The 26,518-nt window shown below is 36.0% G+C and overlaps 1 protein-coding gene across 1 annotated transcript; it reads right to left on the reverse strand.

The window, feature by feature from the left end:
• Positions 1–804: 804 nt before the first annotated feature.
• Positions 805–25,022, reverse strand: LOC102805275 (uncharacterized). Its single transcript, XM_085502339.1, has 36 exons — positions 24,842–25,022; positions 20,305–20,384; positions 19,944–19,971; positions 19,314–19,469; positions 17,979–18,101; positions 17,699–17,774; positions 17,508–17,551; positions 16,788–16,949; positions 16,606–16,684; positions 15,957–16,003; positions 15,311–15,475; positions 14,818–14,890; positions 14,608–14,660; positions 14,210–14,386; positions 13,930–14,002; positions 13,674–13,720; positions 13,399–13,572; positions 13,139–13,297; positions 12,882–12,951; positions 12,730–12,779; positions 12,469–12,582; positions 11,960–12,082; positions 11,637–11,804; positions 11,358–11,516; positions 11,082–11,237; positions 10,302–10,368; positions 9,839–9,885; positions 9,552–9,704; positions 9,273–9,339; positions 5,645–5,691; positions 4,922–5,194; positions 4,414–4,683; positions 3,975–4,262; positions 3,593–3,821; positions 1,329–1,384; positions 805–1,021 (listed from the first exon to the last, which is right to left on the reverse strand). Exons 2-36 carry the CDS (start codon positions 20,371–20,373, stop codon positions 969–971), a joined length of 4,095 nt encoding a protein of 1,364 aa, XP_085358465.1. The 5' UTR covers positions 20,374–20,384; positions 24,842–25,022; the 3' UTR covers positions 805–968.
• Positions 25,023–26,518: the final 1,496 nt, after the last annotated feature.

The raw sequence follows: 26,518 nt of genomic DNA on the forward strand, positions 1-26,518 counted from the left end.
ATGTCATTCTCCCTCCCAATATAGCGGGCGTCGTTTCAAAGGTGATCTTTACATATTGCAGGAAAGTGAATAATAAACCAGCTGTTGTTGTAGTTGGTGTAGTGATGTGATAAAGTCAGAGAGGGGCAGTAGAATGTTCGTAGGATGTCGGCAGAGCATGAATGGATTTATGGATATGTTGGTTGACAGTGGATTATGATTAGTATGTTTGCCTTTCTATATGAATTACGTGATGGCAATGCAGAATATTGTCACCAAGATGATCTTGCTAACTATACTGTCTCTAGTCAATGCAAATGGGTATAGCTAAGCCATACTGAATTCGGTTGTCGAAAAGAGTATATGCCATATTAATCACATGTCAAAGAAATAAATTTGGTACTCCACTTACAATGCGATATGCATTCGCAACACATTCGATGTGCTTACACATTCATTGTTTAAAGGGATATTGTATTTTTTTCATCTAAACAATTAAACCAAGATTTTACCAGAGAAAGACTAACCTTAACATTTGAAAAGTTGTTTTTTGCAGACATAATTAGCGCGTAGTCAAATATGAATCTCAGATAACATCAATATCACTTGTCTGATTGATGCAAGTGTCTTCTTAACAAGGCAATTATTACCCAGAATGACACGTGCTCAATGTTTTCGTATCACCTTTTTGTTGTATACAGGAATTGTTAATTTACCCTGTTGTGTGTTGAATAGTCTGCCAATGGGTATGTTTTAACTTTACTTCAATGGTGGTCATATTGTTGTCGTCCGAAAAGTGCGAAAACAACAACAGCAACAACAACATTATTTACAGGCCGAGTTTATTTGAATAAATTCGAAGGAACAATTATTGAATATTAATTAGCTGTCGTAACCAGCCATAGTTATTGATCGTATAGTTTATTTGCGAAGAGGGGGTTTGCCGATTAAAGGATGACTTAAATAGATGAATTCAATGAAGTGTTATCTCAGCCTATTGTCAGTCTTTCAGCGGTAGCCTCGAGCTCGACTGCCTCGATAACTGTAAAGAAAATGAAATGAATTATTTTAATTTTATAATATTTTATGGATGTAATAATCACCTTTATTGTCAATAACATCCATATACATGGTATATTTCATGAATAAAACGAGATTTCCAAACTTGCTTCACATGAATTGTTTTACAGTAGTTTCCAAGTTTAACTTAAGGCAATTCAAAATTCCCATCTGCTTTCTGAGATACGTAGTTGTATTAAATGTAGAAAATTGTGACTCGGTCAATTTTGTCGTTTGCTTTGGTCCGAATATCTAGAACTTAACAATATAAGTTGTTAAATAAAACGTACCTGTATCCCCACACAGAATCTTTGTGCACGCCCAAGTTCCATCGCTCGTACAGTAACTGTCAAAGGATATAATAATTGTCATTAGACTGATGTAATTTAAGTGGTTGGCTTACATGTGTTATTATGATGGTTCAACTGGCCACTATAGAATCATACACACAGACTGTTGACTGCTTGGATTGGCACTTCAGAAACGTTAATTTGACATAAGGTTGAAACGGATCATTAAGCACGAAGACGAATCTGGTGGATACGTTATGGTAACGAAATAAGACCAGGTAGCATTCATTATTTTGTGTTGACCACGATTTGACATTTTCAATCAAGCTAAGAATGTTATAATTATAGCAATCGCTCAAGAACTTTTTGCAAAATTATTATTTCTTCATTTCTTTCTTAATTTCCTTGACATTATTGCATATGAAGAAAAGGGTCCTATTATCATCCAGAATGCATTTCTCATAACATATCGAAACATTGAAATGACAATCTGTCAGCGCCCTCGTGATCCAACCTGAGAAATGTAGCGTTTTAACGTTTATAAGTACTTGGTTGTTAAACGTACTGTAAAACATGTCGAAAAAGCGGCATGCAATTTTAGCAAAATGTGGTAAAATGTTGATTTAGCGAATCTCTTTTGTCATTGTTGATTTCTTTGTCTGGCGGCCATTTTGAATTTATAATAAAGTCATTAGCGACATCTTGAATTAGTGAATGAGTTCTAAATTCGCAAAAAAGACATGGTCGCGAAAAAGACATGTTTTACAGTATGTATTAAAAAGCTATATTAGTGATGGTGTGAACAATATGACTCAAAACCTGGTTAATAAGAAATCATGCAGTATTGTAGTTGCAAAACACAGTGTCGGCCGGCACAACTGCCACATTACTGTAAATTACTCAATTGTTTGAACTCAACAATATATATGTAATGCAGCTAAGAATAGAAAATTGAGAGATGTAAAACCAAATGATGGATACACATAGCAGCGAGATTTAGGTTCCGGTTACGGATTGTGAAACTTATAATACGACTGGTGCCGACAGTCACGGCTATTCGATAGCCCTGAGTACAGTCCTGTAGGTTGCCTTCTTCCACTGATCATTCGGCCCCCACATTCCTGAGAAGTCGAATAGACTGGGAATTCGACACTATTGTGAAGAAATGTTCGGGCGATTAAAGAGGCATTCAGCTTTGCAGTTAAAAAATGAGAAGGTCGATACGTCCAACTATTCTAAATACCTTAACAGGAAGGGAAATTACATAAGAGACCTACTACGGTCGATCAAATCGACATTTTCCAATGTCAACCGAAAATACACGCCGCCATCTTGTTCTTGACGTATTTATCAACAAAACGTTGTTTCATTGCGTAAAACTAGATTTTGTCAATGCTCCAGTACAGTAGGTTCATTTTTCGGCCACAAAAAAGGTATTTGTGATCGCTAGATTGGTCGAAAGATGTTTTAGCTGGTTACCGTCATGAAAACGGCAGAACGGTTCTCCGCCATATATTTGTAGGCGTGTGTCGAATCCTCGGTCTATGCGACTTCTCAATACTGTGGGGGCCGAATGATCAGCGGAAGGAGACCAACCTACAGGACTGTACTCAGGGTTAGGCTATTCGACTACATGACATCAGAGCATTGCTGGCTTTGTTTTATTTGGAAAATTGTTTTACATAGGGTAAAATGTGGGAAATTGCCATACAACCAAATATTGATCTTTTTCGCAGTTCAATAACATGTTATTATAGTAATGATAGGAACCGAACATTTGAAAATAGTTTAATTGAATAAACTGCCATATTAAGTACAAATATTGGGACAGAGATTAAAAATAATAAGCCCCAGACAGGGTGTATCATAACTCACTCATTTCTGTCAGTGTCACTAAATATTTTTGTAATACTAATACAGTTTGTTTACTCCTTCTGGCTTCACCCGCTCTTTTGAAGTTGCTTTCGCTTACATGCTTACTGGTTGCATGTACGCTTTCCAATTTACAGATGCGTTATGAATTGAAATGTCCCAAACGATTGGCATGTAAATATTGGGTTCAACGTCCACACTATAACTGAATCCATCAAGCAATGCAACAAAATTAAACAAGAATATATAATATATGTTTGAAAATAAGCGACTTCGAACCAAGGTGTTAGCATAATGCAATATAGTCTTTTGAATAAAAATTAATAATAAACGTATCTAGTTCATCTATAGTATTACGTAACGAATGTCCACTACATTCACTAATAACCTACCAGGTATTGCAGTCTTCTTTTCTGCCATCGCCTTCCTGGAAAATAACGCCCTCATGGAAACATATGAACATAGGATCCATACAAATGGTGCCACATATTCCAGAAGCACAGCATTTTTTCTTCCCCTGGCAATCGGTATCATCTTGGCAGTCATAGTAGCAGTAACCCTTTGGACGGACATCGTCGATAGAAGGTACCATTGGGCATTGTCCGGGTTTATTAGGTTGTTCTGGAAGGAAGCATTGTGACGTTCAGAGCTCTCAGGAAATAATTTTACACCTCATGGAAACGCTCAGGTGCGAATGCAGCAATCACAACTTTGTCTGTGAAATGACAAGTTCGTACGTGATAGTTAACATATTTAATGTATAAAAATACGTACCGTCACAACAGTATCGAACTTTGTAATCATGACATTGATCACCAGCTGGCTGATCTTTGTCAAGACAAACAAATCCAGGATCGACATCGTGATGTAGGAATACCTGCCCGGTGCTTGATGAAGGTTGTTCAGTGGCGGCGACAACAACTTGGATGAATAACGGATTTTTACACATTTCATTTGGATATTCATCTTGGATTACGGCGGTGATTTCACGATCTGCATCTAAACCTTCACATGGTTTATCGGTGTTGAACCATTTTGTCCACTTGTCACAATCTGGCTGTTCTGTGTAGTGATATTACATAAATGAAAAACATGGTTAATGAGACGAGACAGTTTTTCGCTTATAATAAGTATTCAATTCAAAGTAATACTCAAATTCAAATATTCAACTAAAATAACGTAAAAACATTATTTGTTGTGAATATTGATTTACCAGGACAACAGAATCTGACTTTATAATCTTCACATTTCTCATCGTCCTGTTCTTCATTCAAACAAGCAAATCCATTAATGATATCATTGCTGAGTAACACATCGCCTGTTAATTCAGCTGGTATGCCATCAATAGTCTGGGCTTGAATTGCGCTGGGTCGTTTACACGTCTTTTCACATAGTGTTGCTAGCGTTTCTAAATCGCCAATCCCTTCTTCTGGACTGTCTTCGTCGAACCATTGTGACCATTCACCATCACATGGGGGATTAGCTGTTTGAACAAAAATTACACATATAATACTGCATATTACACAACGTTATCGGACATGCCACAACGAGGAATCAATGTTTTTAACCACGGGACAACATCTCAACAATTATCGGAAATCCCGCGGAACACGGTGACACAACTATTTTACAGGAATTATTGATTAATTTGTGACTCAGAAAACATAACATGTGAATGTATACCGGTTTTCCTGCAATATACAATATAATAAATGTGTTACCTGGACAGCAGTATCTCACTCGATAGTCAAGGCAAGTGTTATCTGGCTGATCTGCCATCCGACACACAAAGCCAATGTCCGGTGAATAATGCAAGAATATTTCATCAGTATCTTCTGCAGGAATACCGTCAAGGGTCTGCACTTGTATCGCCGATGGATCGGTACACATGTTATCACCATACAACTCGATGGCAAGTGATGTCGTTTCCCAGTCCCCAGTACCTCCTGGGTTATCTCTATCGAACCAGACAGTCCATGCACCATCCACACATTCTACAAGTATATTCCAGGCATACATTATTCATGAAATTTTAATGATTCGCGATTATTCATGAACTAAATAAGTAGTGTGCACTCATCTGTATTTGGACAGCACACTGATGTCAAGTCAGTTGGATGGGTGTAACAATGGTAGCCAAATGGACACTGCTTATCAAGAGAATCACAACCAACAGGACTCCCATCAGCACCAATTAAAGGAATTCCCATAGGGTAAGGTGGTTGAACTATAATATTACAAACACCCACGCAGTAATTATTAGTGAGCCATAGAATATGTAGTACACACCACGGTGCATTTAAATTAAATTTTATATCAACTGTACTGCACCTTACCCGTTTACCTATGCTTCTCTATACAAATTAATATTATGGAAACATTTTTACATAATGACATTCAATAATGTTTTAGTCTCAGTAGCACTTCTTGATAATTTAACTTACCACAATCAGGGTCCGGTTTGCAGTACCACTTGCCGTTTCTACATTCGCTAAATAAATTTAAACAAACGCAGTTTATATTAAGTGTTTCAAGATTATGTGCAATACATACAACAAGGTACAAATTGTTATCTGCTATCGTTGATGTAATTTTGATTAGGCAAATTTCTAATCTAATGGTAATACGGGCACAATACTGAGAGCATATTCGAAATTACTACACAAATGCCCCCGGGTAATGTCGCGTCAATGTTCGTGTGGATATATGTGTATATCGGTAACACCTTAACGGAGCGAAACGACCACTTGGCGTAGTCATAAATGCAATCTGATTAAAATCCGATGTAGTGTACGGGCTTTAATTAATTATTTTGGCTATAAACTTATTTTAATTTTATTTTTATTACTTTTGTTATTAATGCCTTTTTATTTTATTATTTTACTTTGATTTTGCTTCCATTCTAGATAATTAGGCAGGACTCCAGAAGACGTACCTACACTTTATGCAATTTTATTTTAATTATGCTAATTTATTAATGACGTGGCAGTTTCTGTGCTCATGAATATTCATTAATTTGTGGGTAAATACATTTTGAAAGGGGCGATATATTATTTTTGTGGGAAGAGTTAGAAAGGGGGGGTCAGTAATCATTCGGGGGTCAATACAAAAGAAGGGACCCATTTGGAGAGCAGCCATGCTCCTCGTGTCTGTTGATGCACGTGACCTACAGCTGCCAACTGTGTTGATTCACACAAGAGATAGGATTTAAGTTCTATTCATAGGAGCACTGTTTTCACTAGCAGTCAGAAAACATGCTAAACATACTGGATTCGAACCAGCAATCTCACATTGTGATCTCACATTGTCTACATTGTAGATGTATCCACTGAGCTATGTGGGTAGTCATGCGAATTGAATAATTTGTTGTCATATTTAGCTTTATTGCCAAATAGTGTTTGCGAGATAAAGATGGGCAGGCAAGGGAATTGAACCCGGGTCCTCCTGATCACTATGTAGGGATCTGATCCACAAGACCACGATGGATTGACTGGTTGTGTTTGCACTATATCGTGTGTGTATATATAGAAATACAACATATTTCTATTATTGAGTTACAATTGTCCAAAAAGTTGGCAATTTTGTGTTTTACTTGTGTAAACTATATACATGGCATAACCCGTTAGTGTACATTTTGCCAATTGGGTGTTTGCCATTTGCGTTGCCCATACCTGACCCGACCCTAACCCTAATGCCAAGACACGTTTCTGTTAATAATTCCGTTGCCCATACCTGACCTGACCCGACCCGACCCGACCCGACCCTAAACCTAATGCCAAGACACGTTCCTGTTCATAATTGTTCAATAATGATACTCTGTTGTGCACTGTCTGCGGGTAAGTTGCATTGATGTCAACTGATTAAACAAGTCGCGTTTAAGTAATTTCCACTATTAACAAGTTGTTACATTGTGACAATAAATGTGTGGACAAATATTTTAGACTTATTTTGGTGTAAACAACTCATTTGATTAATTCCAACAATTACAAGTTCTTAAATTGACAAAATGAATGTATGGACAAATATTGACCATTATACTTGTGAGTAAATACCTGTTGTTTAATTTCCACCTCTACAAGGTTGTTAAATTGAGAGAATAAATGAGTGGATAAATATTTGATACTTATTTAGGTGTAAGAACTCGTGTTTGACCAACTTCCACCATCGCAAGTTGTTAAAATAATGAAATAAATATACTGGTATCATTGGATATTTGATTTAATTGTGAAACTTTCTAACAAAATGTTAACAGCTGGCTTCGAACCCTCAATCAACAATTCCGCAGACACAGTATAAATTCCACAACACCACAGAAGATATTCGTCTGTTCCCTGAATTGTTTTCGTAATATAGGGAACGCCATCGACGCTTTAACAAAACTTACCTTGACTTGGGTCTTGTTTATCTCTTGTGACTGGAAAACAAATTGTTCGTCGTCCAGTTTAAGTTGTAAGTTATTTTATTATTTATTCATTCAGTTTTGTATGGTGGAGTTTTGTGAGGTTTATTATTATCGCGACGTTCTTTGTTTACTTTTTTACGGTTTGAAAGATTTCAGTTTATTTGATTTACGTTTTTACAGTAGCTCTGAGCGGGACTCGAACCCACTGTCTCTTTCAAGCTAATTTTGATGGCACGCTTGTGTACAACGCCACGACGTTGGTCGTTAAGTGGTGTTCATTTTTCCAACTACTCCAGTGTTCCGATGAGTTGAACGGAAAAGCCAAAACGATTGCTCGTTTCTGATTGCTTCGGTTCTGGTGAGTGTGTATCTAGTGTGATTCGAATCCGTGTCGTTTGTATTGAGCGTTTTTTTATTTCCCATGTTGGCTACGCCGTAATATGCAACCACTTTCCCGTTTTATTGTGATTTTGAGAGTGTTTAATGATGTCTTCCTCGTCCGTCACGCCATGACCCAGTTTCAACCACACGGCCATTTTGCAACAAGTGCGTGACACTCGGCGTCACCCGACTGACTATATGATCGTTGTGTTCAACTGTTAAAGCTAGGATTTATTACCGTTATTATCATTATATTGTCACATGATTTGTTTTACCTTATGTGCAATGTCTTAAGTATCTTTATTGTAATTTCTATATACCAATTCGTATATACCGAGGAAACGACCCCGATTGTAGGTCATGTATTTTGTGACGTCACCAAATCGTGTGTAGGTACGGCTTCTAGATCCGTGCCAGCAAGTGCACACATTTGATGGAAGTGAAAAAAATATTCAATGTAATGACAACAATTGTAAAATGCTGTGGAATTTCTTTTGTAAATAAAAATATACTAGCAATTTTCTATTAATGGTTTATTCAAGTGGGCAAAATATAATGTACAGAAAGATTGCCCGTAGAGTATCTCTACACTGAAAAGTAAGCAACCGACAGCCTGTATAAAAGGGAGCTGTGATTGGCTGTTACTTACGCGATATTTGAACGGGACTTATATAAGCGTTGGATCAGATGCATGTAGGGCGGAATTAAACAAAAAATCAAAGTAAAATAATAAAATAAAAAGGCATTAATAACAAAAGTATTAAAAAATAAAATTAAAACAAGTTTATAGCCAAAATAATTAAAGCCCGTACACTACATCAGATTTTAATCAGATTGTCATAAATGGTGGTTACAGTGAGTGTAAAGTAATAATATTATTGTTGTTTTTTTTCCGATAAGCAGTGTCCGATGTTTACAGCAGTGCAAAAATGTTGAAATTTGTTTCGTGTGATGTTATACAAAGTACCCCCACCCCTTCGTCGGATCACTGGTGTCATTCACTAGGAGTGAACCAATTACTGCACGGACAGGTTTGCCAGAACGTTATTTTCACCCAAGCTGATTGTTGGGTTTTGTTTTCCACTGATTCTGCATGAGATTACAGTGCCAGTTGTTGGTAATGTCGGAGCTAATAACTGTTGAGTTCGACCACATGTTTTTATATACGAATTATTTTTGCACCTATTGTAAAACATCACACAGTGATTATCGGAGAAGCAATTACAATATTGTTACTTTACACTCACTGCGGGGAATACATGTGTGGAGTAGACGTTTTTGCTGCTTACCATATTTCACAGTTTTCTACATACGTTTCAAATGGTCTGTAGTAAGTACAGTTCTTTTCACAGTAACCTAAGAACGGATTTAAAGAGTTTTATAATGGCGTTTGTCGAATACTGTCATGCAGCATTCAATCAAATCACCACATATTACAAACGTCATAGCACCGGGCATGTAAATATCATCATTATACTAGTACAATGTATAATGTTAACACACAAATATGATGTGATATATATTTCTTAATTATACCCATACCATTTCCAATTTAAACGCTGAAATACCTTCAATATAATGTCCACCCAGGCATGAAGGAGGCGGGCAGTTTTCAATGTCCGAACAGCAAAGGTAATCCTGATCAGGATTTGCAATACACTCATCGCACGATACCCAGCACACTTCCGGTACAAAATCGATTGGACAAGGACATGGTCCACCTGTGAAAACAATCATTGTCACACATTGCAACACACGAAAACAATTACAGTCGAGCAATTCGAACTTACTATTGTATTACTTTTGAAATTGAAATGTCTGTATGCACGACATTTTAAAAGTAACATGTACTCACCGCATGCCAGGTCAGGTCGACAAATCCAATCCCCTTCTCTACAAACGCTGATAGAAAGTATACAAATGTTTTGTTCAAGAATATTTAAATCCAGTCTACGATTGTAAGTTTCGTATTAGTTAAATCTAATAAGTCTAATAAGTCTAATAGAACTTAAAGGGCGGTCGTAGTCACGCCAGGCATGCACGAGACATATGGGTCTCATATAAACAAAGATGGCGACTTGGCAGATCAACGAGTACAAACTGAGACGTTACCAAGATTTAATTAGGTATTTTTAGGTGATTGGAAGGTATCAAAGGAGGCAAGTCGCGCTCAGGTTAAACCTCGTACTCATGATTTCCATTAGAAGAGCGCATTGGATTGTGGGAAAATACACGTTTATCAACACAAATATCGCACTTGAGCTGCGCTACGACTGCCGCGCTTTAACCGAAGATAATCAGAAAAACCAATCTCTTACCATATTTCACAATCTTCGTTTACTACATCTCCTGGCGAGTAATACTCGCAGTCCAACTCACAAAATCCTTCAGTGAAAATTAAGAAAAATTGTGAGTGTCTATAATTATTAACTCTTTGAAGCGCAAGGGTTAACATGTGTCACCATTCGCAATTTCTTTATATTTTCAAATATATTTAAGTCCATTTGAGCCAAAATTAGAAATAGAAAATAAATATACATGGGCAAAATATTGTACTGAGGTGGTGGGAAATGTGGTCCAAAGATTCTGGCAATCGAGATGTTTGATTAGGTCAGAAACAGCCATACACGCTCATGTACAGGTTGTGTGAGAGAATAATTTTGGAGGCGAACATACGGGTTCTCTGGGGGGGGGGGATAATAGCATACATTGTGATAAATTATCCCCGAGCACGGCGTTGCAATTCCGTGGATATGGTATATCCATTATGTTACGTTGTATGGTGATATTCTCTTGATAATGAGTGTGTAGTAGATTTCATATATTTACCATTTTAGGTAATTATAATTACTACAACGGGCTGATCGGTACCTGTACCTCGATTTCTATGGTCTACTTAGTTGTTTCCACTTTAAACTTTTGTAGTCGCAATTGTATTATAGTCAATTCAGTTCCGGGACATAAACTTGAGCCATCCAGATCCAGGCATACAAGACGTGACTAAAGCCAATGAAAGGACATGTTTCGACTAAGCACAGAAAAGCAAAGGTCAGCTGATATTCTCAAAGCTGTTGTATCTATACTATAATTTCAATTACCTGGCGTGTATACTCCTCCAAGACATGCTGGTGCCGGGCAGCTACCGTCGTCGCAACAAATATAGTTTGGCGTCGTTGATGCATGTTCAACACAAACGTCACAATTCAACCAACACATTTGCCCCAGAAATCCTTCAGGACACGGGCATGGTCCATCTTTTTTTGGAAAAAGATATAATAATGATATTCACGTGATACTAATCACATGCAGTGATGTGTGTTAATATTCTTGTAATATCTATGCGATTACGAGTACACAAATGACATGTTGCTCACCGCAATGTCGTCTACACGCTTCTTCTGTTTCAAAATTATTGTTGTTTCCTTCACATCCTCCGTATATGAACTCTATACACTCATTTATTTCACAGTCGAAGTACCATCTGGAAATGGAACCTTTACACGTACCAGGATCAACAGGTAAACAGCAGTCACCTAAAATTTTAAAATATTATATATCTGTAATTAATTATTACTGAAATGAATTCTATCATTTTGTTAGGAATCCGTATTTATAAACTGGGATACTGTAAATTCCATTTGCACATTGCTTACCTCCGCATTCTTTTTCGCAATCTGCTCTAGTATGAAAATTGTTATCATTCCCCTGACATCCACCGTAAATAAATTCTTTGCACTTGTTATCCCGGCAATCGTGATACCATCGTGGCAAATATGCTTCACACGGTCCAGATTCAGGTTCAAGACAGCATGGGTATTTATCTGTACAATTAGATACCGAGCTATTACTATTTCTGCAATACCTCTGTTAATGACATTCTGTACACATTGCGAGAGATCGAATCGTACATTTTGCACAAAAATGTGTTAGTTCAGTATATATGGCCATAATACATTTCTTACGAGCATGACCCTACCTGGACAACATGCACCATATTCAAAATTAAGCACACAAGAATATCCAGTCGGACATTCTGTAAATGCGCAATTGTACGGGTATCCAGTTTCAGCTAACAAGGGCTTCTCGCAAGGAACCCAGTCTGTTGGTAAAAAAACAGTGTGTATTATACAATAGTAGTCAAATATTACTACGATCTGATCTAAAACAGTATAACGATTTCCTGTCAAACTGATGTCACAAAATACTGGTTTTTTTGGTATTGTCGAAAAGTACAACAAACTGGCACAAAGAAAAATATAAACTCGTAGCTGTTGGCATAAAAAATAAGGCAAGTACATAATACGGAATACATGGTGGAGTAAATTATAATTAATTCAAAGTAAACATTTTAATACTACTGTTGGACTAATGTTTGTATCATAAATGTAGCACCTAACGATATTCACAGAAATTGCTGGCGAGTTTCAAGATCAGACGATCAAGTGAAATCAACGTTCATATTATAATGTTTAACTTAAATCCTACCACTGTTACAGCATATCCTATCAATGCATGTGAAGCCATATACATGCAAGCAATCTGCATCTGTCAAACACGTGACTACAATACCCAATTCGTCCGTTTGTGGAGTAACACAAGCTATAACAAAAAATCAAACGAGAGAATAGTAACGTTATACATTTCCCGGTGAAGATGCGCCAGTACTGTGTATGTAAATTACCGTTTGCGCATGCAATGGACACGAAAATAACATTGTGACGTAAGCCATAACAGAATGTTTCTTACTGCAAGATGGGTCTGTGGTACAGGGGTCCCATTCGGCGTTTGTGCATTGACTGCAAGAAATAAACATTGTACATTAGACAACACAAATTACCTACGTAAATATAAATGAATTGCCAATCGATTTATATACAAGGTATTTCAAAAGTATATACCATTCTGTGCATGGTGGCACTGTTATAGTATCTCCTGGCATAAAGTATTCACAATCATATCTACAGTAACCTATAAAAACAATAGAAAACCACAATAATGAGCGCACATGTAGTACATATTGTAATATATTATACATGGATGAACACTTCCGGTCATTTGTTGAATCAAACTGGTGCTACAGATTGAACACATTTGCACTTGTATGTCGCATATACTGCATGTTACCATAGTAAAAACTAACGTGAACATAACCCACCAACAGTATTAATGAATCCAACACAGCCTCCTGGACACGCTTTCTCATCAATGCAACAAATGTCGTATGGCGGATGGTTCATACAATTGTCACAGTTGGATAGGCATACTGGAAAGCTATCTATTGGAATGCGAGGACAGGGGCATCCAATCGGATCTCCTATAAACAGGACAAACGGGAATCACGTGAAATTAAATGTACGGTGTGTCAGAGTGTACTTTATAGCAGTCGATTAAAACTAATTAGTGTACGGTACTCACTGATAGGACAGCACACCGATAGACCACTCGAATCTAGCGCAGTGCATTCATATCCTATGGGACAATGCTTTATTCTCGTTGCATAGTATTCTGATGTCAGAAGAGCTCCTGAACAAAACACTGTTCCAACACCATCTTCTACATATGGATCACCTCCGTTCGGACATATTTCATCTAGAAAGAAAAAAACAAAAACAAATATACGTTTTATATACTATACTTAATTGATAATTGTAGGTACAATAACTGTTGTTTTTAGTGATGTTGTTACTTACCACATGGTAATTTCTCTATGCATGCCATGGCGCCGTCTATACATTTACTGAGAATACGAACAAAACATTTACTAGTGAGAATGTGATCGCCGATCCATGTGCTACCAATCATATTTTCGTCAACAGGTTTTAAGATGGGGTTTGCTAATTATTACTTCACGTTCACTAAATATGAGATTGAATAGAGAACAGCAAAGAAGATGCTACGAAAATACACTGTTTTAGCCGACATTATTATTGAATCTGTAATACCCACCATAACACACAGTCTGGCATCAGAATCACTTCGCCATTCGGAATCAGAACTCCATTAACAACGCAATCTCCAGCTACAGATATAAATAAATACACATACTATCAACGCTTGATGTCACCAATTATCCAGTATGGTGGCATGCAACAAGAGTTACGGTTTCGCATAAATGTTTTGCGTGGTCATCCAGTCCATTGGCATCGTGTCGGTGAACAATAGTTTAAAAGAGAATTGCAATAACAAACACCACTGAAGACAATTTGTAGTGAAAGAGAAGACTTACAAATTGCTGGACAGCATATACTGTATCCGAGGTCTAAGGCATGGCAAAAATAATCAGCCGGGCAATTCCCTTGTGTAAGACCCAATGGTGCATCCAGTGGAAGTGTACAGAAATTAACATCTGTTCCCGTACTTGTATAGTAATCATCGCCATTGGGGCAGATGGGTTCTGATGGATCTATAAAAAAGTGCGCTGGTATTAAAAAGACAGGAAACAACAGAGTAATTTGTAATAGGTCATACAACTATCTACAAGCAGTATATATACTTGCAATCATTTCATAATATTGTTTGTTGTTGGTTAATTTGCTTCATCGACCAGAACTTGTATATATTGCCATATTTATTACGTTAAAAATTGCTGTTGAACTTGAAGTACTAAATATTGCCGGAACTTACCACAGATAAGACCAGGGGGATACAAACATACAAATCCACCATCCCGGCATTGACTGGAGACACAATCAAAAACGTTAGTGTAGTGATATTGCACGATTGTCAATACTACTTGTTTATGTCATTATCACGTATAGGCAGTGTACTAGCGCATGGGCAGTAATGGGCAGCATGTCGTTAACTGAACAATAATAACAAATATGTGAAACCTACCAGAGGGCGCAGCCCCATATCACGGTTCCACCAACTGGGTACGCAACGCCGTTATAATAACACACATCATCAACTGGTAAATAGAGCAAATGAATGTATATAAAATTACGGTCTTGAACACCCAGAAAAGATGTGTTTTTTTTCTCTAAATGAGTTACGTTTAACAGCCTAGTTGGCGGAGAAAAAGCAATAACATTTGAAAACACTTGCGAAGATGTGTATATGTTAATTAACCCATAATATAAATGAGGAATAAATTAGAGACTTTTTTATTTATTTGTTAAAAGTAGCAGTTCGTAACAATTAAATTTCTCGCTACTTAGCACAGTAGACATTGAAACGTTACAATCCTTGTATAGCGTTTCAAAAATGTAATTGTGACAAAATGTAATATACGCGCTTTGCATACGTAGCATGGGACAGGACAGGAACTGTCACGTCTTAAAGTCTGATTTCGTAATGGAAAATGAAAATAAAATATGTAAATACTTACGTTTCAGCGGGCAGCACACACCGTGCGAACTCGTTATCATGTTACAGTAGAAACCACGTGGGCAGGTCCGAGTTAATATACTATCAACACCAATTGCAACGGAGCACAATGCATTCATGTTTTGGTCGTCTTTATAAGGTTGTACTCCACTGGGACACATTTTATCTACAGATAATAAATTCAAAAATGAAGTCTAAAATTTAAAACCGACTAGTTCAAAATAAAACTGTTTATCTACAACTTTATTACAATTCATCTGACACCGCAATGCGATAAGAAAATGTCTATCGCATGATCACGTGCACACGGTGCATTCATTCAATTTTATGACGTTTATACCATTATCGAACAGTAAACGTAACACGTCATCAATTTATGCGTATTTGAAAAGGACAAAAGAGCGAAAAAGAAAGATCGTTGCGAGAATTGGCAGTCACTGACACGGTTAGACGCCATTCCCAAGTAGCATAGATCATAATGTGATATGTGTCTTTATAAAAATGGGACTCATGGGGTGTATTATCCACTCGCCCTCGATTTGTGGATCCTACTAGTCCATGACGTCTCTAGCGTCAACAAACAAGTGATATGTGATAACAAATCCTTTTCACATTTCATATGCAGAGGTTAATGGATATACACTTACCACATAACGGTGTGTCTTCACGTGTAATCCTACCGTTTACACATTGACTGAAAAGAAACAAAGTCAATATTATAATAACATCTGGATTACGACAAACATGTGCAACAAGATAACTTGATAACGACAATACGAAGTAAAGTGACATAGCAGAAATGCCCGGATGTCAAGACGCCCGCAGGAGAACAAACATTAAACTATGTATGACATATGACATCTTCCTCATCTGTGTGATGTATGCAGTATTAGAAGCAATTAAATGACATCAACAATCGAACAAAAACAAGTTTGAATCTAAGTGGAGCAAATATATGTTACCAACCAACAATTTAGACCCCTAAATAAATGTACGAGCACGGGGATTTGAGAGCTGTCAGTTTATATTTGACTTTCAGTTTCTGTGTGACTCATCCCCACTATACTCATTAAAGCCGGTGAACGTTCAAAGGAACGCTTTCTCTATGGGGTCAATCTAAACTAAATAAAAACTGGTGTGAATATATTTTGAATAGGAACGCATAATATCAATATAAACATAATAATGAAAGCCTTGAATCCCTAAAATGTAATTAATTTATATGGAATGCTAATAAAGATATGCTTCCAAAAGTTCATTTTCATTTTAAATAGTTTCTTACGCATTTTAACTCACCATGCATAACACTCGTCGTTAATATAGTAATCACCATTTGGTATATAAGCATTATTCACATAGCAGCCCAAAGTAGTATCTGTCGGTACAACAAATATAATATATTAATATTCATAATTGAAAGAGTAAATTTATACTGTCCATACAATTGTGCAAACTGAATTATATTAAAAATATTTTACCATCAGGACAGCACAGAGAATATTTATAGTTGGTATCTCCGAGACAGGAATACCCGAAAGGACAGTCTTCTATAATAATGGATCCCGTTTGAGCAGTGGTACCACAAAACACTGTATAACTATGTGAGGTCAAATGAACACCACCGGGACATGGATGCACATCTATGAAAGGAAAACTTTATAATATAATTTCATTTCTTTATCGCAAGCCAATTTGACATAATACATGAAACACGCTTGTTTAGACAACAATAACAATGTTGTAAAATTGACTGATACTATATCCATGAAGAAGTACTGACTTCAAAATCATTGGAGCTAGATTGATCGTGAGGAAAATCATAATACTTAATAAAATTTCTAAAAAAAATCTGTATGATTTGATTGCACATGCTGTTAATAAATTATTAATTTGCTTAACTAAAAATGGATTAGTTTAAGACAGTGATGTGTAGAAGTATATTCTAAATTACATTTCATCATGTGAGGTAGGTTATGTAAGAATTTATAATATTATGTCTTGGTTACTGTACATGAACAATCAAACTCCGTGTATTGAGTGCTGGTACCATGATAATTAAATTACTTTGCAATTTTACGTTCACAAATCTCTGAAATACGAGACATCTTTTATGAACATAGTAATGATTGATAAACTATGAACTAAAAAAGTATTAAATTTAAAGGATTTTGTGGTGGAAACTGTTTAAAGGAACTCACCGCATATCTGTACAATGCACCTAAACGCCGTGCCTTGACACTGACTGAGTAAAGAAAGTAAATTATATATTCAAAATAATAACACATACACAAATAAAACAGAATTCACTGTCGTGTTTACTTTATATTACAATAAACGTGAATATTGAATGAACCGTGACATTATAATATTGCATTGTACTCGTACATACCATAGGACACAGTCTATTATACGATAGGCACCATCTGGCCAGAATGAACCATCACTCATAAGACACCCATACGGCTCTACATAAAATGGGGTTAGCAATATACAAACGTTACTCCTATTGTTAACCAATGCGAAACCGAGGTAGAAAATAAGTTATGATGTCATTGACATTGTATGTCCACTGTTTCTGGGGTGAACTTTGTTGTTATTATATCGACTAAAGCATATATTGAAATGTCATTGTATGAGTACTACAATATACATTGATATCAAATTCTTACTTGTTACAGCAACCTTGCAACAATCATCACAACATTTTTCAGAGGTACCGCAGTTCCTGTCACTTATGCACGGGACACATATTTGGTCATCATTACCAATTCTTGGACATTCGCCAAGGTGATCTAAAAATAACAAAGTACGGAACGACAATAGCATCAGAAGTAGGAACATTTGATAAATGCGTTTAAAACTCTTTAGCCCAACTGTGAAGAGGAAGTATAAAAATATACAGAGTACGTGTATTAAAGTAAGAAATTCAAAGCTTCCGTGATTATAAAACAAAACAAATCTTTAAGAAAACCAAAGCTTCAAAATAAAAGCTATAAGGTTTATACAAACAGCTGACGTGTGAGTGTTATGGGACTTATTTTTATAAATGAAGTGGTGGATATCTAGCGTAATTACGGTATAGAAAGATAATAACTAACAATAATAATAACTAACTTTGCTAAACTACGAACATGCTGAACAAGGCAAACACATCAAACAAATTAAGGAGCAATTCCAAATAAAGTTCTAAAAGATGGATATACATCGTTATTTGTTGTGCCACATTCTAACTCATGTTTTGATATCAAGATCACAGGGTGTATCGTTTAGATTTTCAAATACATGTCAATAGTTTGTAAAAAGCTTAATGAAATATTTGATTTGTTATTAAAATATGTCTATACGCAGACGACACTTTTGACGTTCTAAGTAATCAAGCTTAGCCGAGATAAAAACAGTTTGACAACATGAGGCGGGCAATTCCCAGCCTGAAGACTCGAATCATGATTGCATCTTTATATTTAAGTTTGTTACAACCTCCTTGGTAAAAAGTGTAACTTTGAATGTAGGACTTTTGAAATCGTAATATTTTACGATATAACAAGAGTGAAAATATACTGGAACATTTACTTGCGTGCAACAAATTCTTCAGTACGGTTTATTATATCCAAGTCGTATTATAATGAGGTAAATCATCAATGATATTGACTCGTAGTTGTATTATTAACTATTTTTGACGTATTACAAAACATACACTTTAATGATTACCACGTCGATCTAGCTTGCGATTAACCCGAATGCATAATTTGAGCTGTGGATTAATGAACAACATTAAACCTGTAAACAAAGGTAAGTCTGCTGAAACATTTCTGTGTTCCAATGTTGCAATAACATATCCAACCACAAATCCTCAAACAAAAGTCTTATAGGGAAATCTACAAGTCCAAGAACACAAAACAATTGATTGACAACCATTGATAAAACGGCACACAAAAACAAAAGAAAACTACATAGTCAATAAATAAGGTGGTACTCAATGGTATAATCAGTTATGGTATAATTACCCGAACAATCCAATACATTGCCGTCAGCATCATAGTATATAGCGTTACAACCACCGCAGTAATCAGCTTCACATCCAGCATAAGGAAGTTCGCATGACGTCACATCACATGGATCCACTGAGCAGTTAACTAATGATCCATCGGAACATCTCAATTCTAGAATAATATTTCAAATATATGAAATGACTTTCAACAACACAGTCGTCACTACAATCTATATGATGCCTGATATACTTTATAAACTATTGTTATTATAATAGTATTTCAAACTATTTTACAAACATTTCACTAAATAGGGTCAAATCGTGGAGGTAAAAAGAGGTTCAAGGGAGATAAATAGGCTTCAAATTATGCAACCATTGAGGTACATACCTCCATGTTGCAACCAAGAGAAAATACGAGTTTGTAAAAAAAATGAGCCCGAGCTATAATATATCAACCCACGAATGCAGATTAGGATATAATTCATATCACTATTAATCAAAGCTCTCCAAATATATTGATATTGATTTGGATAATATCTTACCCAGGCTATCACTTCACACTATCGATATTTGTAACACACCGTGTAGTTTTGAATAATCAGGAATATCGTGTTAATACGTTGAAACAATGAACAAAAATACTCACCAGCAGTGGCGCTTATTATTTCAACTTGCTGGTGTGTCGAGAAAAAAAAAGTACGGCGTTACGTTTACACTGAGGAAGGCAATAGATGTGATATACAACGTGAATTTGAAAAGGCATGTGTAATCAGGACGTAAAATGTATAGAGAAAGTAAAATTGTTATTATACTACATACACTTGTGTTTTTGCACTATCTAATGTTTTTTCACTTAGGTATTGAAATGTTCCCAATATATAGTGTCTTGGTAACGTGCATTCAATTTAAGCTTCTGTCGAAACTAAATTTTCGTTTAAATGGCCGAAGACAATCAGGGGGAATATATATACAACAACGGAAATGAGTATGTATTTAATTATACTTACCCTTAAACCGCGTGCATTTGCACAGGCAATTACGCATGTGTAAACTACCAATAATAAACTTAACTTCATGTTGCAGACAACTGAATGAAAACATGGTGAAAAATTTAGTGTGATAAAAAACGTAAATTAATAAAGGCGATAAAATAAAGCGCACCGATTCGCGGAACACTATGAGCAACAGCCAATGAGATTATACTAGTGCATCGCGTTGTTTCGTTTCATTAATGTATTTAAGGGCGTGTTTATATTTGGAGTAATGTTTGATGACATGATTACTATTTTCTGGAGTTCATTTATTTCGTGGTTTTTACACGCTCCAGGACGGGTTGTCGCCTATATCACTTACACATTGAGATATAGTAAATTGTCGCTCTGCCAAGACAAACAACTCAACACAGTCAACAACCAGTTCTGACGGAATTTGCCAACTTAAGAGCACACTAAAAGTATACGGATAATTGGTAAATGTTATCAAACCCATAATATTTAAATATGTTTTAGGGTGGTTGTAGTCGCGCCGCGTCCTGCTCGATATGGGACTCATAGCGACATACACAACGCGTGTAAAATCCATTGGTTGCAATACATTTAATTCGAAGACGCGGCGCAGCGCGACGACCACCGAATTTTAAACGCGACTTACCAACCAATGTTAGATAACCAATCACACACTAACAAAGCTATAGGGAGTGCACTCAATAATAACAAGTGAAATTCAATAAATTAATAAAGATTCGAGATTTGCATATTTATTGTTAATTATATTTGTGAATAATCAAATTGACCAGATGTTAATAGTGTATATATCATTTCGGCAGCAACCTTGTATCCTGTTTTATGCATAATTACTTTCTACCAGAAGTTAATAAAAAAGGTACACAACCAAGCAAACTGATTAATATTTGTCGAAAGAACATACGTCACCGTGTAATTAATTTCCACATTAAGGTCAGTGCTGCCGAATGCAATGCATAATAAAATGTATTTATGTTTTGATACAACGAGCGATCAGATTTAAAGCGTAACGAATCAGATTATTATTTCAGTGGGTCTGAAGTTGTACATACGTTTGGATTTTCGTTAGTATTTAGTTACTCGTTCAAAATTTACACGAGAGAACGTACTCGCGCATTACCATATTGAATAGAACACCTGATTGGTTGGTTGGTTGGTTGGTTGGTTGGCTGGCTGGCTGGCTGGTTTTTTCATTGCAATTCGGATTGAGCGTCAAAAGAGATTATTTAATTAACATTACACAATTTGTTTAACTTCATTGCAAGGCATAGCCGCAAGGGTATGTCCGTCAACATGTTGATTTCAACAACAACATTCACACTGTGCTGAAACAAATACAATTCGGGATTACACGAAAATAAACGATGGACAGCGAATCAATATTCAGTTAACGCGTTAACGCTGAAGGTTTGCTTGTTCGGTAATACTTTCAGTACTTATTTTCTAAGCTAACATTCTCGATATTATGAGTCTACGAGGCGAAGTACCATATCGACCGAGTGTGGATTCAAACCACACTAGTCACTGTAATGACAGATTGTTGTTAACATGGGGAAAACCTTCTAAAAGCGCGGGAATGTCAATTTTTTTAAGTTAATTTAACTCGCGTAAAAATTCAATTTTGACAAAACTTTTAATGATATGAAGATTCAAATAAATACGTTGTAGTCATTCGTGTTTACGAATTTTAGAAGCATCTATCTGGTCAAAAACATAGAAAGGCCGACAAATCCTGAAACGTATGCAATAATAAATGTTCGAGTACAGCGTAATGCTGGTTTATTTTTACCCATGGCAGAAATCGAACAATTTGAAATTTGAACAAACCTTGGCAGTCGGTCTGTCTTTGATAGCCGAGATTTGAAATGTTATTATTAGTTGTAACGTATTTTAGTACAAAACATTAAAATACTGTATTTGTTTTTTTCCGTAAAAGCCGTGTTTTTTCGTGTAATTTATGTAAATGTGTCGATGTCACGGTCTTTTGTTCACGTTGGAAAGCAAAAAAAAGAAATCTGCGATTTAGCCAGAGATTGCGTCTCAAAATCGCACAACGTTTATAATCACGAACATTACTACATAACGGTCTTATTTTGAAATAAATAACCTTAGCAATCGATTGTTTATATTCGCATAGTATTATATGAACACAAATTGTGTTGCCACGTCATTACAATTATTGAAATATTGTGTTTCTAGAATAAAAAATACTACAGTCAGTCTTTAAATCCGAATCAATGGCTCGTGCCGTACATACAGTCTCGCTTGTCAGACTTTGAATTTGCAATGCTCGATGATACTGGATCCGCTATGGCGCCACTCGCGGTGAAGCTGCGTGACATCGTGCTCTTGTATTACCATTCCAGCTATACACCCAATATTTGTATTAACCAATTGCCCAATATATATATATATATATATATATATATATATATATATATATATATATATATATATATATATAATGTCGTCCAAAAATCTACATTCTCTGTAGATAACTGGATCGTTATTTGATGCAGGGAATCTCTTCCAAAATAACTGATTCTTGTTTTCACCAGCTGCTTGACATTCACGTACAGCCTCTTTAACGACCAGCATTTTATCTATATATTCTGTCCATTTTATGTGCATGATTAATTGGTATTATTGACACAACATCTAGTAAACATAAAGGAAAATAAATCGCTCTACGTTAAGATGTATCTATATGTACGACTGACGAGAAGCTCAAAATAAAATTTACAATAAAATTTTACATCAAAATTAAACAAACTAATATATATGAATATATATATGAATATATATCCTACATTCCATGGAGTGTGGCATGACAGTTTACACGCTGATTTATTTCGGGCTATTTTTTCTAATTATCACTGAATCGGGATTGAACGGAGGCGTGAATCTGCATAAATAGTGCGATGTATAATTAACACACAATCTTAAGTGGTCAAACTTAACCAGACTGTATTGCAGATTCCACGTCTAAACAAAATCTCACGGATTTCTCACAAATTTACACATGATTTACAATCGACAGGATAACGCAAGTAAATATCCGGCGACAATATCCATAAAAAACAATACTCTGTGACCCCAAACCGTTTATCGTCGGGATACGCTGTATATTATAGGACGGATTCGGTGTACTGTATCAATTATTAATTAATGGTATTCAGATTGTAATCCTGCAAACAATTTCGTTTATAATATATATCCCTGTAATACCACTTGTTAGCCTGCATTATGCTTTCATCTCAAATACAGTGGTGTACAATGTTCCCATGATGGCATCCTCCGAAATATTACATTTCAATATACAAGTATATTCATATGCTTACGAGATTCTGTCAGGCAAAACATGTTGCATGAAATTCTCGTGTATTTTAATCTGTCCAATTTAACTTCCGGTTTATTTTGTGACGATAACGAAATGTCTCACTTTTTTGTAAAACCAAACTGGAAAAATAAAAATAAAACTTTGCGATAAATATTTGTTTATGTTGCGACGCATTATGATTAGCAGGATTAGTAGTATAGTTTACACATTGACACCTATTACGTTATCGTCACCTTTATCATTTATAGTATTGTTTCCGTGACTTTTGTTATACTCTACATTTTCGGGCGTGTCGTCAACTTTCATCGTTTGACTATTGTTATCATTATCACCATTTTCATTAATGTCGTTTGCTTCATCAGTTTTATCAAGACTAGCAATAGTAGACTGATCAACAGGTATTCAGGGTCGGGCGGGTTTTACTATTTGGAAGAGAATGATCGCGAACTGGGTCGTTTGAAGTTTGCTGTTGACTTACTGGGCAGTTTCTCATATGTCCCTTTTTTGACACCTGTGACAAACAATATCATCAGTTGACAAGTAGATACGATATTGCCGCTCTTCATGAGTGACATTAATGACACCGTCTAGTTCATTATTGTCGCACAGCATATAAACTTGACGGCGAAAGGATTTGACGTGTTTCAGCTCGGGTTGTTTGCACCCGAGTGGAATTAAGCGCAAATTGCTAAAAACGCGGCCATACTTTGACAGTTCAGTTTGAATAATGTGATTTAGTATATATGGGGGTACACCTGAGAGAATTATTTTAGTGGCAGGTTTAACAAGGGGTTGCACATGGGTAAAGCAGTCTCCCACTGACAGGCCAGCTGTACAAAAAGTTTCCACAGCGTTCACAGAGTCAAGAAAAACAATAACACTTCCGCTCACTCGGGAAGCGGCAATAATATTCACAGGTTTGAGAATAACAGAAATACTTTTAACATATGCATCAATTGATTCACATTTCAGACCATGCTTACATGTTAGCCCAGCAAAATGGTTAACACGTGTACTCGCCGTGGAGGCCGCCATCTTGGAAAGGCCCCACGACGAGCAAACTAAAAGTGAAAAACAAAATCAACTAAAATACGGTAGATTTTTACCGAGAAAACAAAATGTAAAAACGGCAGTAACTAAGAAGTATTTACAAAACGTATTGGAATAAAATTAGTCACTTACTAAGTATTTGAAGCAGAGAAAACGTGTTTTTGCACAGCTCTAACAACGCGTGCCAGTCATGCGTAGTTAGTTAATTGGTTGGTTAGAATAGCTGCTTTTCACCCTTGACACGCAGATCGCCGCAAACCAACCGATCTGACACATACCGCGCGTGGAACTATGGGAAAAGTGGTCGGAACTATTTCCACACTGTGCCAACACAGATGGCGCTATTCGGTTGGTTTGCGGCGATCTGCTTGTCAATACAATTGAGAAACATTAGACCTTTAACCTCGCAATTTACATACATTTTAATGTTAATAAGATAAGACATGCTGATGAGTGTTGTGCGGTATTTTAATTGATCAATTCATTAAAGATTCAATCTTGCTAAAAATAAGGAGAGAATGTGTTCAAAACAAGAAAAAAATACTTGTATATAGTTCCACGGAAGAAACGCTGACTAAAATGGTGGATGATTGATATTTAGCCTTCAGAGGCTAGTTATGCGTCATAAGACACAGGTCTGTGCTGAATAGCGCCACCTGTGTTGACACAATGGCTTTTCACAAACAATTGTCATAGTCAAATGATATAGTATATTTGATTGCAGATAAAAAATAAACAAACTAATAAACACACGTGAAATTATACATGGTTTTATTACAAACCTGCACCATCATGAAATCCCTATTTAACACAGACCAAAGACAGAATTGCCAGAGAGGGCGGCAAAACTAGAATTACTTCCAATGTCATGGTATTTCACTAAATCTATGATGATATACTGATGAAGTTTACACTTGATAACATTCTCTTGTAATTTATTTTGGTGTTTTCTATAAAATAATTTATCATGTGAGTGTACACATGGCGAAAGCCAGGTTACAGCGGTATAAACACGAGACGTGTGTCCCTTGCAATGGTTATTTCGCAGTAACACTCTCTCTTAATATTTTATTTTATTGAACAAAACACCAGAAAATAAGCAAGAGACTATACGCAAGTTAAATTGATTAACTGTTTAATGTAATTTTCACTGATTCATTTCATGATATGAATAAATTAGGTAATTATGAAACAGTAAATGCTACTGATACAGGGAACATTTATAAAATTATTACCGTCACGAGGAAATATTTTGACATCATCATTATAACAACTCTTCATCTGTACTGTATCTCAAATCATATGTTACTAAGTGCCCGCGTAATTATAAAATCTACTAAACAAAATGTTAATCTTTGGAGTATAGAAATGGAATAACATCTCAAGCCCATATGTGTTTGATTAGGAGGTGACATAACTATAACTGACATACTCGAATTTACCTTTAATAAAAGGCCTTGTTTACTTTAGTTATTACAACAGGTATATCGTATGATGCGCTTATACTGCCCAACGCCGTTGCTTTACATTCGCGTTTGTACAGTAAGGCAGAGTGTCGGAATTTATTGTCATTTTAACGTCAACTATTCTATTGATACACATATAGATTTATATGGATAATTTTAGGTAATCAAGATGCGGACGCTACCAGTTTTATTGAGAATATCGATTGGGGCAGCATGTAGTTTTATTGTATGCAGGGCTGTGGTGAGTATGTCATATTATCGAGCATAGATTAGATTTCAGAATATCTTTCTTAAACGTCTGTTACCCAAAAAAAACAAACATTGTGATAATATACATTGTTAT

This window comes from Saccoglossus kowalevskii, chromosome 8, assembly GCF_978046115.1.
Source record: "Saccoglossus kowalevskii chromosome 8, keSacKowa6.1, whole genome shotgun sequence".
Taxonomy (NCBI): Eukaryota; Metazoa; Hemichordata; class Enteropneusta; family Harrimaniidae; genus Saccoglossus; species Saccoglossus kowalevskii.